This window comes from Oncorhynchus nerka, linkage group LG25, assembly GCF_034236695.1.
Source record: "Oncorhynchus nerka isolate Pitt River linkage group LG25, Oner_Uvic_2.0, whole genome shotgun sequence".
Taxonomy (NCBI): Eukaryota; Metazoa; Chordata; class Actinopteri; order Salmoniformes; family Salmonidae; genus Oncorhynchus; species Oncorhynchus nerka.
Window position 1 is genome coordinate 1,458,658 of NC_088420.1, and position 13,009 is coordinate 1,471,666.

The 13,009-nt window shown below is 49.3% G+C and overlaps 1 protein-coding gene across 1 annotated transcript in view; it reads left to right on the top strand.

The window, feature by feature from the left end:
- LOC115126695 (cytoplasmic FMR1-interacting protein 1 homolog) overlaps window positions 1-13,009 on the top strand; it is a 129,604-nt gene that overhangs the window by 88,192 nt on the left and 28,403 nt on the right. The window contains 6 exon segments of the mRNA XM_065009462.1: window positions 1,816-1,906; window positions 2,074-2,204; window positions 9,269-9,341; window positions 9,412-9,506; window positions 11,980-12,067; window positions 12,070-12,211. Coding sequence (XP_064865534.1) covers window positions 1,816-1,906; window positions 2,074-2,204; window positions 9,269-9,341; window positions 9,412-9,506; window positions 11,980-12,067; window positions 12,070-12,211 — 620 coding nt within the window.

Consider the following 13,009-nt stretch of genomic DNA (forward strand, 5'->3'; position numbering starts at 1 on the left):
CATCATGCAGTATGTTGACCCCACCCCCCTCAGCTCCAGGGCACCATCATGCAGTATGTTATTAACCCCCCTCAGCTCCAGGGCACCATCATGCAGTATGTTATTAACCCGCCCCCCTCAGCTCCAGGGCACCATCATGCAGTATGTTATTAACCCCCCTCAGCTCCAGGGCACCATCATGCAGTATGTTATTAACCCCCCTCAGCTCCAGGGCACCATCATGCAGTATGTTATTAACCCCTCCCTCAGCTCCAGGGCACCATCATTGCAGTATGTTATTAACCCCTCCCTCAGCTCCAGGGCACCATCATGCAGTATGTTATTAACCCCCTCCCTCAGCTCCAGGGCACCATCATGCAGTATGTTATTAACCCCCTCCCTCAGCTCCAGGGCACCATCATGCAGTATGTTATTAACCCCCCTCAGCTCCAGGGCACCATCATGCAGTATGTTATTAACCCCCCCCTCAGCTCCAGGGCACCATCATGCAGTATGTTATTAACCCCCTCAGCTCCAGGGCACCATCATGCAGTATGTTATTAACCCCCCTCAGCTCCAGGGCACCATCATGCAGTATGTTATTAACCCCTCCCTCAGCTCCAGGGCACCATCATGCAGTATGTTATTAACCCCCCTCAGCTCCAGGGCACCATCATGCAGTATGTTATTAACCTCCCCCCTCAGCTCCAGGGCACCATCATGCAGTATGTTATTAACCCCCCTCAGCTCCAGGGCACCATCATGCAGTATGTTATTAACCCCCCCTCAGCTCCAGGGCACCATCATGCAGTATGTTATTAACCCCCTCCCTCAGCTCCAGGGCACCATCATGCAGTATGTTATTAACCCCCCTCAGCTCCAGGGCACCATCATGTAGTATGTTATTAACCCCCTCAGCTCCATGGCACCATCATGCAGTATGTTATTAACCCCCCTCAGCTCCAGGGCACCATCATGCAGTATGTTATTACCCCCCCCCTCAGCTCCAGGGCACCATCATGCAGTATGTCATTAAACCCCCTCCCCTCAGCTCCATCATGCAGTATGTTATTAATCCCCCCTCAGCTCCAGGGCACCATCATGCAGTATGTTATTAACCCCCCTCAGCTCCAGGGCACCATTATGCAGTATGTTATTAACCCCCTCAGCTCCAGGGCACCATCATGCAGTATGTTATTAACCCCCCCCCCTCAGCTCCAGGGCACCATCATGCAGTATGTTATTAACCCCCCTCAGCTCCAGGGCACCATCATGCAGTATGTTATTAACCCCCCTCAGCTCCAGGGCACCATCATGCAGTATGTTATTAACCCCCTCAGCTCCAGGGCACCATCATGCAGTATGTTATTAACCCCCCCTCAGCTCCAGGGCACCATCATGCAGTATGTTATTAACCCCTCCCTCAGCCCCAGGGCACCATCATGCAGTATGTTATTAACCCCCTCCCTCAGCTCCAGGGCACCATCATGCAGTATGTTATTAACCCCCCCTCAGCTAGTATGTTATTAACCCCCCTCAGCTCCAGGGCACCATCATGCAGTATGTTATTAACCCCCCTCAGCTCCAGAACACCATCATGCAGTATGTCATTAATCCCCCCTCCCCTCAGCTCCATCATGCAGTATGTTATTAACCCCCCTCAGCTCCAGGGCACCATCATGCAGTATGTTATTAACCCCCCCATCAGCTCCAGGGCACCATCATGCAGTATGTTATTAACCCCCTCCCTCAGCTCCAGGGCACCATCATGCAGTATGTTATTAACCCCCCTCAGCTCCAGGGCACCATCATGCAGTATGTTATTAACCCCCTCAGCTCCAGGGCACCATCATGCAGTATGTGAAGACCCTGATGGAGGTGATGCCTAAGATCTGCCGTCTCCCTCGCCACGAGTACGGCTCGCCGGGTGAGTCCGAGACGAGGAGCTCCCTTCAATGTCTGTTAGATCTTTATATAATTAAAAGTTTTAGCAAGGCGAAGTAGACTACAGTAGCAGGCCATTTAGAGTGTCCTTAATCGATCCTTTGATTTGTTTAGCTGACGTAGCCGTCTCCCGTCTCTCCTCCCCGCCAGGGATCCTGGAGTTTTTCCACCACCAGCTGAAGGACATAGTAGAGTACGCCGAACTGAAGACTGTCTGCTTCCAGAACCTCAGGGAGGTGGGCAATGCCCTGCTCTTCTGTCTGCTCAGCGAACAGAGCCTGGTAAGAACCACGACCCCAACACGTCTACACAACCCCAACACGTCTACACAACCACAACACGTCTACACAACCACAACACGTCTACACAACCACAACCACAACACGTCTACACAACCACAACCACAACACGTCCACAACCACAACACGTCTACACAACCACAACCACAACACGTCTACACAACCACAACCACAACACGTCTACACAACCACAACCACAACACGTCTACACAACCACAACCACAACACGTCTACACAACACGTCTACACAACCACAACCACAACACGTCTACACAACCACAACCACAACACGTCTACACAACCACAACCACAACACGTCTACACAACCACAACCACAACCACAACACGTCTACACAACCACAACCACAACACGTCTACACAACCACAACCACAACACGTCTACACAACCACGACACGTCTACACAACCACAACACGTCTACACAACCACGACACGTCTACACAACCACGACCACAACACGTCTACACAACCACAACACGTCTACACAACCACGACCACAACACGTCTACACAACCACGACCACAACACGTCTACACAACCACGACACGTCTACACAACCACGACACGTCTACACAACCACGACACGTCTACACAACCACGACACGTCTACACAACCACGACCACGACACGTCTACACGACCACAACACGTCTACACGACCACAACACGTCTACACAACCACAACACGTCTACACAACCACAACCACAACACGTCTACACAACCACAACACGTCTACACAACCACAACACGTCTACACAACCACAACACGTCTACACAACCACAACACGTCTACACAACCACGACACGTCTACACAACCACGACACGTCTACACAACCACGACACGTCTACACAACCACAACACGTCTACACAACCACGACCTCAACACGTCTACACAACCACGACACGTCTACACAACCACGACCCCAACACGTCTACACAACCACGACCTCAACACGTCTACACAACCACGACCCCAACACGTCTACACGACCACGACCACAACACGTCTACACAACCACGACACAACCTACACAACCACTACACAACCACCCCAACACGTCTACACAACCACGACCACAACACGTCTACACGACCACAACACGTCTACACAACCACGACACGTCTACACAACCACGACCACAACACGTCTACACAACCACGACACGTCTACACAACCACAACACGTCTACACAACCACAACACGTCTACACAACCACAACACGTCTACACAACCACGACACGTCTACACAACCACGACACGTCTACACAACCACGACACGTCTACACAACCACAACACGTCTACACAACCACAACACGTCTACACAACCACGACACGTCTACACAACCACGACACGTCTACACAACCACGACCACAACACGTCTACACAACCACGACCACAACACGTCTACACAACCACGACACGTCTACACAACCACGACCCCAACACGTCTACACAACCACGACCACAACACGTCTACACGACCACAACACGTCTACACAACCACGACACGTCTACACAACCACGACCACAACACGTCTACACAACCACGACACGTCTACACAACCACAACACGTCTACACAACCACAACACGTCTACACAACCACAACACGTCTACACAACCACAACACGTCTACACAACCACAACACGTCTACACAACCACGACACGTCTACACAACCACAACACGTCTACACAACCACGACACGTCTACACAACCACGACACGTCTACACAACCACGACACGTCTACACAACCACGACCACAACACGTCTACACAACCACGACACGTCTACACAACCACGACACGTCTACACAACCACAACACGTCTACACAACCACGACACGTCTACACAACCACGACACGTCTACACAACCACGACACGTCTACACAACCACGACACGTCTACACAACCACGACACGTCTACACAACCACGACACGTCTACACAACCACAACACGTCTACACAACCACGACCACAACACGTCTACACAACCACAACACGTCTACACAACCACGACACGTCTACACAACCACGACCACAACACGTCTACACAACCACGACACGTCTACACAACCACAACACGTCTACACAACCACAACACGTCTACACAACCACGACCACAACACGTCTACACAACCACGACCACAACACGTCTACACAACCACGACCTCAACACGTCTACACAACCACGACACGTCTACACAACCACGACCACGACACGTCTACACAACCACGACCCCAACACGTCTACACAACCACAACTGTACATTTAAACATACCTGGTGTTATAGACAACATACTCAGAATGTTACCTGGTGATATGGTGCTGATAGACAACATACTCAGAATGTTACCTGGTGATATGGTGCTGCTAGACAACATACTCAGAATGTTACCTGGTGATATGGTGCTGCTAGACAACATACTCAGAATGTTACCTGGTGATATGGTGCTGCTAGACAACATACTCAGAATGTTACCTGGTTATATGGTGCTGCTAGACAACATACTCAGAATGTTACCTGGTGATATGGTGCTGCTAGACAACATACTCAGAATGTTACCTGGTGATATGGTGCTGCTAGACAACATACTCAGAATGTTACCTGTTGATATGGTGCTGCTAGACAACATACTCAGAATGTTACCTGTTGATATGGTGCTGCTAGACAACATACTCAGAATGTTACCTGGTGATATGGTGCTGCTAGTGATAGACAACATACTCAGAATGTTCCCTGGTGATATGGTGCTGCTAGACAACATACTCAGAATGTTACCTGGTGATATGGTGCTGCTAGACAACATACTCAGAATGTTACCTGGTGATATGGTGCTGCTAGACAACATACTCAGAATGTTACCTGGTGATATGGTGCTGCTAGACAACATACTCAGAATGTTACCTGGTGATATGGTGCTGTTAGTGATGGTGCTGTTAGTGATAGACAACATACTCAGAATGTTACCTGGTGATATGGTGCTGCTAGACAACATACTCAGAATGTTACCTGTTGATGTGGTGCTGCTAGACAGCATACTCAGAATGTTACCTGGTGATGTGGTGCTGCTAGACAACATACTCAGAATGTTACCTGGTGATATGGTGCTGCTAGACAACATACTCAGAATGTTACCTGGTGATATGGTGCTGCTAGACAACATACTCAGAATGTTACCTGGTGATATGGTGCTGTTAGTGATAGACAACATACTCAGAATGTTACCTGTTGATATGGTGCTGTTAGTGATAGACAACATACTCAGAATGTTACCTGTTGATATGGTGCTGCTAGACAACATACTCAGAATGTTACCTGGTGATATGGTGCTGCTAGTGATAGACAACATACTCAGAATGTTCCCTGGTGATATGGTGCTGCTAGACAACATACTCAGAATGTTACCTGGTGATATGGTGCTGCTAGACAACATACTCAGAATGTTACCTGGTGATATGGTGCTGCTAGACAACATACTCAGAATGTTACCTGGTGATATGGTGCTGCTAGACAACATACTCAGAATGTTACCTGGTGATATGGTGCTGTTAGTGATAGACAACATACTCAGAATGTTACCTGGTGATATGGTGCTGCTAGACAACATACTCAGAATGTTACCTGTTGATGTGGTGCTGCTAGACAGCATACTCAGAATGTTACCTGGTGATGTGGTGCTGCTAGACAAGATACTCAGAATGTTACCTGGTGATATGGTGCTGCTAGACAACATACTCAGAATGTTACCTGGTGATATGGTGCTGCTAGACAACATACTCAGAATGTTACCTGGTGATATGGTGCTGTTAGTGATAGACAACATACTCAGAATGTTACCTGTTGATATGGTGCTGTTAGTGATAGACAACATACTCAGAATGTTACCTGTTGATATTGTGCTGCTAGACAACATACTCAGAATGTTACCTGTTGATATGGTGCTGTTAGTGATAGACAACATACTCAGAATGTCACCTGGTGATATGGTGCTGATAGACAACATACTCAGAATGTTACCTGGTGATATGGTGCTGTTAGTGATAGACAACATACTCAGAATGTTACCTGGTGATATGGTGCTGATAGTGATAGACAACATACTCAGAATGTTACCTGGTGATATGGTGCTGATAGTGATAGACAACATACTCAGAATGTTACCTGGTGATATGGTGCTGCTAGACAACATACTCAGAATGTTACCTGGTGATATGGTGCTGTTAGACAACATACTCAGAATGTTACCTGGTGAAATGGTGCTGTTAGTGATAGACAACATACTCAGAATGTTACCTGGTGATATGGTGCTGCTAGACAACATACTCAGAATGTTACCTGGTGATATGGTGCTGCTAGTGATAGACAACATACTCAGAATGTTACCTGGTGATATGGTGCTGCTAGACAACATACTCAGTGTTACCTGGTGATATGGTGCTGCTAGTGATAGACAACATACTCAGAATGTTACCTGGTGATATGGTGCTGCTAGACAACATACTCAGAATGTTACCTGGTAATAAGGTGCTGCTAGTGATAGACAACATACTCAGAATGTCACCTGGTGATGTGGTGCTGCTAGACAACATACTCAGAATGTTACCTGGTGATATGGTGCTGCTAGACAACATACTCAGATTGTTACCTGGTGATATGGTGCTGCTAGACAACATACTCAGAATGTTACCTGGTGATATGGTGCTGTTAGTGATAGACAACATACTCAGAATGTTACCTGGTGATATGGTGCTGATAGACAACATACTCAGAATGTTACCTGGTGATGTGGTGCTGCTAGACAACATACTCAGAATGTTACCTGGTGATATGGTGCTGTTAGACAACATACTCAGAATGTTACCTGGTGATATGGTGCTGCTAGACAACATACTCAGAATGTTACCTGGTGATATGGTGCTGCTAGTGATAGACAACATACTCAGAATGTTACCTGGTGATATGGTGCTGCTAGACAACACACAGAATGTTACCTGGTGATATGGTGCTGCTAGACAACATACTCAGAATGTTACCTGGTGATATGGTGCTGCTAGTGATAGACAACATACTCAGAATGTTACCTGGTGATATGGTGCTGCTAGACAACACACAGAATGTTACCTGGTGATATGGTGCTGCTAGACAACACACAGAATGTTACCTGGTGATATGGTGCTGCTAGACAACATACTCAGAATGTTACCTGGTGATGTGGTGCTGCTAGACAACATACTCAGAATGTTACCTGGTGATGTGGTGCTGCTAGACAACATACTCAGAATGTTACCTGGTGATATGGTGCTGCTAGTGATAGACAACATACAAATCAAATCTTATTTGTCACATACACATGGTTAGCAGATGTTAATGCGAGTGTAGCGAAATGCTTGTGCTTCTAGTTCCGACAATGCAGTGATAACCAACAAGTAATCTAACTAACAATTCCAAAACTACTGTCTTATACACAGTGTAAGGGGATAAGGAATATGTACATAAGGATATATGAATGAGTGATAGTACAGAGCAGCATACAGTAGATGGTATCGAGTACAGTATATACATATGAGATGAGTATGTAGACAAAGTAAACAAAGTGGCATAGTTAAAGTGGCTAGTGACATAAGAATGCAGTCGATGATCTAGAGTACAGTATATACATATGCATATGAGATGAATAATGTAGGGTAAGTAACATTATATAAGGTAGCATTGTTTAAAGTGGCTAGTGATATATTTACATCATTTCCCATCAATTCCCATTATTAAAGTGGCTGGAGTTGGGTCAGTGTCAATGACAGTGTGTTGGCAGCAGCCACTCAATGTTAGTGGTGGCTGTTTAACAGTCTGATGGCTTTGAGATAGAAGCTGTTTTTCAGTCTCTCGGTCCCAGCTTTGATGCACCTGTATTGACCTCGCCTTCTGGATGATAGCGGGGTGAACAGGCAGTGGTTCGGGTGGTTGATGTCCTTGATGATCTTTATGGCCTTCCTGTAACATCGGGTGGTGTAGGTGTCCTGGAGGGCAGGTAGTTTGCCCCCGGTGATGCGTTGTGCAGACCTCACTACCCTCTGGAGAGCCTTACGGTTGAGGGCGGAGCAGTTGCCGTACCAGGCGGTGATACAGCCCGCCAGGATGCTCTCGATTGTGCATCTGTAGAAGTTTGTGAGTGCTTTTGGTGACAAGCCGAATTTCTTCAGCCTCCTGAGGTTGAAGAGGCGCTGCTGCGCCTTCTTCACGACGCTGTCAGTGTGAGTGGACCAATTCAGTTTGTCTGTGATGTGTATGCCGAGGAACTTAAAACTTGCTACCCTCTCCACTACTGATCCATCGATGTGGATAGGGGTGTTCCCTCTGCTGTTTCCTGAAGTCCACAATCATCTCCTTAGTTTTGTTGACGTTGAGTGTGAGGTTATTTTCCTGACACCACACTCCGAGGGCCCTCACCTCCTCCCTGTAGGCCGTCTCGTCGTTGTTGGTAATCAAGCCTACCACTGTTGTGTCGTCCGCAAACTTGATGATTGAGTTGGAGGCGTGCATGGCCACACAGTCGTGGGTGAACAGGGAGTACAGGAGAGGGCTCAGAACGCACCCTTGTGGGGCCCCCGTGTTGAGGATCAGCGGGGAGATGTTGTTGCCTACCCTCACCACCTGGGGGCGGCCCGTCAGGAAGTCCAGTACCCAGTTGCACAGGGCGGGGTCGAGACCCAGGGTCTCGAGCTTGATGACGAGCTTGGAGGGTACTATGGTGTTGAATGCGGAGCTGTAGTCGATGAACAGCATTCTCACATATTCTGACCAGCAGCTAGCAGCAACACCTTGTTTCAGAGGAACATCTCTGACCAGTAGCTAGCAGCAACACCTTGTTTCAGAGGAACATCTCTGACCAGCAGCTAGCAGCAACACCTTGTTTCAGAGGAACATCTCTGACCAGTAGCTAGCAGCAACACCTTGTGTCAGTGGAAATACGATGGTTGCTAAAAAATACCATTTAAACTTCTTCTTCTCTTTCACTCTCAGTCTCAGGAGGAGGTGTGTGATCTGCTACATGCCGCACCATTCCAGAACATTCTTCCCAGGGTCCATGTCAAGGGTAAGATTTTCTGTCTGTCTGTCTGTCTGTCTGTCTGGATCAGTGACTCTGTTATCTCTTCTCATTGTAGAGGGTGAGCGTCTTGATGCCAAGATGAAACGTCTGGAGACTAAATACACAGCCCTGCACCTGGTTCCTCTGATAGAACGCCTGGGAACCCCACAGGTACCATCACACTGCCTTAGTGAACCCCACAGGTACCATCACACTGCCTTAGTGAACACCAGCCCTGGGAACCCCACAGGTACCATCACACTGCCTTAGTGAACCCCACAGGTACCATCACACTGCCTTAGTTTAACACCAGCCCTGGGAACCCCACAGGTACCATCACACTGCCTTAGTTAACACCAGCACTGGGAACCCCACAGGTACCATCACACTGCCTTAGTTAACACCAGCCCCGGGAACCCCACAGGTACCATCACACTGCCTTAGTTAACACCAGCCCTGGGAACCCCACAGGTACCATCACACTGCCTTAGTTTAACTCCAGCCCCGGGAACCCCACAGGTACCATCACACTGCCTTAGTTAACACCAGCCCCGGGAACCCCACAGGTACCATCACACTGCCTTAGTTAACACCAGCCCCGGAAACCCCACAGGTACCATCACACTAACTTAGTGAACCCCACAGGTACCATCACACTGCCTTAGTTAACACCAGCCCTGGGAACCCCACAGGTACCATCACACTGCCTTAGTTAACACCAGCCCTGGGAACCCCACAGGTAACATCACACTGCCTTAGTTAACACCAGCCCTGGGAACCCCACAGGTACCATCACACTGCCTTAGTGAACACCAGCCCTGGGAACCGCACAGGTACCATCACACTGCCTTAGTGAACCGCACAGGTACCATCACACTGCCTTAGTGAACCCCACAGGTACCATCACACTGCCTTAGTGAACACCAGCCCTGGGAACCGCACAGGTACCATCACACTGCCTTAGTGAACCCCACAGGTACCATCACACTGCCTTAGTTAACACCAGCCCCGGGAACCCCACAGGTACCATCACACTGCCTTAGTTAACACCAGCCCTGGGAACCCCACAGGTACCATCACACTGCCTTAGTAAACACCAGTACTGGGAACCATCACACTGCCTTAGTTAACACCAGTACTGGGAACCATCACACTGCCTTAGTTAACACCAGTACTGGGAACCATCACACTGCCTTAGTTAACACCAGTACTGGGAACCATCACACTGCCTTAGTTTAACACCAGCCCTGGGAACCCCACAGGTACCATCACACTGCCTTAGTTAACACCAGCCCTGGGAACCCCACAGGTACCATCACACTGCCTTAGTTAACACCAGCCCTGGGAACCCCACAGGTACCATCACACTGCCTTAGTTAACACCAGCCCTGGGAACCCCACAGGTACCATCACACTGCCTTAGTTAACACCAGCCCTGGGAACCCCACAGGTACCATCACACTGCCTTAGTTAACACCAGCCCTGGGAACCCCACAGGTACCATCACACTGCCTTAGTTAACACCAGCCCTGGGAACCCCACAGGTACCATCACACTGCCTTAGTTAACACCAGTACTGGGAACCATCACACTGCCTTAGTTAACACCAGTACTGGGAACCATCACACTGCCTTAGTTAACACCAGTACTGGGAACCATCACACTGCCTTAGTTAACACCAGCCCTGGGAACCCCACAGGTACCATCACACTGCCTTAGTTAACACCAGTACTGGGAACCATCACACTGCCTTAGTTAACACCAGCCCTGGGAACCCCACAGGTACCATCACACTGCCTTAGTTAACACCAGTGCTGGGAACCATCACACTGCCTTAGTTAACACCAGCCCTGGGAACCCCACAGGTACCATCACACTGCCTTAGTTAACACCAGTACTGGGAACCATCACACTGCCTTAGTTAACACCAGCCCTGGGAACCCCACAGGTACCATCACACTGCCTTAGTTAACACCAGCCCTGGGAACCCCACAGGTACCATCACACTGCCTTAGTTAACACCAGCCCTGGGAACCATCACACTGCCTTAGTTAACACCAGTACTGGGAACCATCACACTGCCTTAGTTAACACCAGCCCTGGGAACCCCACAGGTACCATCACACTGCCTTAGTAAACACCAGCCCTGGGAACCCCACAGGTACCATCACACTGCCTTAGTTAACACCAGTACTGGGAACCATCACACTGCCTTAGTTAACACCAGTACTGGGAACCATCACACTGCCTTAGTTTAACACCAGCCCTGGGAACCCCACAGGTACCATCACACTGCCTTAGTTAACACCAGTACTGGGAACCATCACACTGCCTTAGTTAACACCAGCCCCGGGAACCCCACAGGTACCATCACACTGCCTTAGTTAACACCAGCCCTGGGAACCCCACAGGTACCATCACACTGCCTTAGTTAACACCAGCCCTGGGAACCCCACAGGTACCATCACACTGCCTTAGTTAACACCAGCCCTGGGAACCCCACAGGTACCATCACACTGCCTTAGTTAACACCAGCCCTGGGAACCCCACAGGTACCATCACACTGCCTTAGTGAACACCAGCCCTCCCTCTTCGCCACCCATTCTCCTTCCCCACTCTTTCTCCCCCCTCTCTTCCACTGTAGCAAATAGCCATTACCCGTGAAGGTGACCTGCTGACCAAAGAGCGTCTGTGCTGTGGCCTGTCCATGTTCGAGGTCATCCTCACACGTGTCCCGGTTTCCTGGAAACCCCATCTGGTACCATGCCCAGCAACGGCGTGATGCACGTGGACGAGTGTGTGGAGTTTCACCGGCTGTGGAGCGCCATGCAGTTTGTTTACTGCATCCCTGTAGGAGCACACGAGTTCACCGTGGAGTGAGTAGTGACACAGCATCGGTCTAGAAGGATCCCTGAGGGGTTTACACTGCTCTGTATAGAGGGGGGGGATCTCTGCCTGTATAGAGGGGGGATCTCTGCTCTGTATAGAGGGGGGGACCTATAGAGGGGGGCTCTGTATAGAGGGGGATCTCTGCTCTGTATAGAGGGGGGATCTCTGCTCTGTATAGAGGGGGTGATCTCTCTGTATAGAGGGGGTGATCTCTGCTCTGTATAGAGGGGGTGATCTCTGCTCTGTATAGAGGGGGTGATCTCTGCTCTGTATAGAGGGGGGAATCTCTGCTCTGTATAGGGGGATCTCTGCTCTGTATAGAGGGGGATGATCTCTGCTCTGTATAGAGGGGGTGATCTCTGCTCTGTATAGAGGGGGTGATCTCTGCCTGTATAGAGGGGGTGATCTCTGCTCTGTATAGAGGGGGGATCTCTGCTCTGTATAGAGGGGGATCTCTGCTCTGTATAGGGGGTGATCTCTGCTCTGTATAGGGGTGATCTCTGCTCTGTATAGAGGGGTGATCTCTGCTCTGTATAGAGGGGGTGATCACTGCTCTGTATAGAGAGGGGGTGATCTCTGCTCTGTATAGAGGGGGTGATCTCTGCTCTGTACAGAGGGGGGTGATCTCTGCTCTGTATAGAGGGGGTGATCTCTGCTCTGTATAGGGGGATCTCTGCTCTGTATAGAGGGGGTGATCACTGCTCTGTATAGAGGGGGTGATCTCTGCTCTGTATAGAGGGGGTGATCTCTGCTCTGTATAGAGGGGGTGATCTCTGCTCTGTATA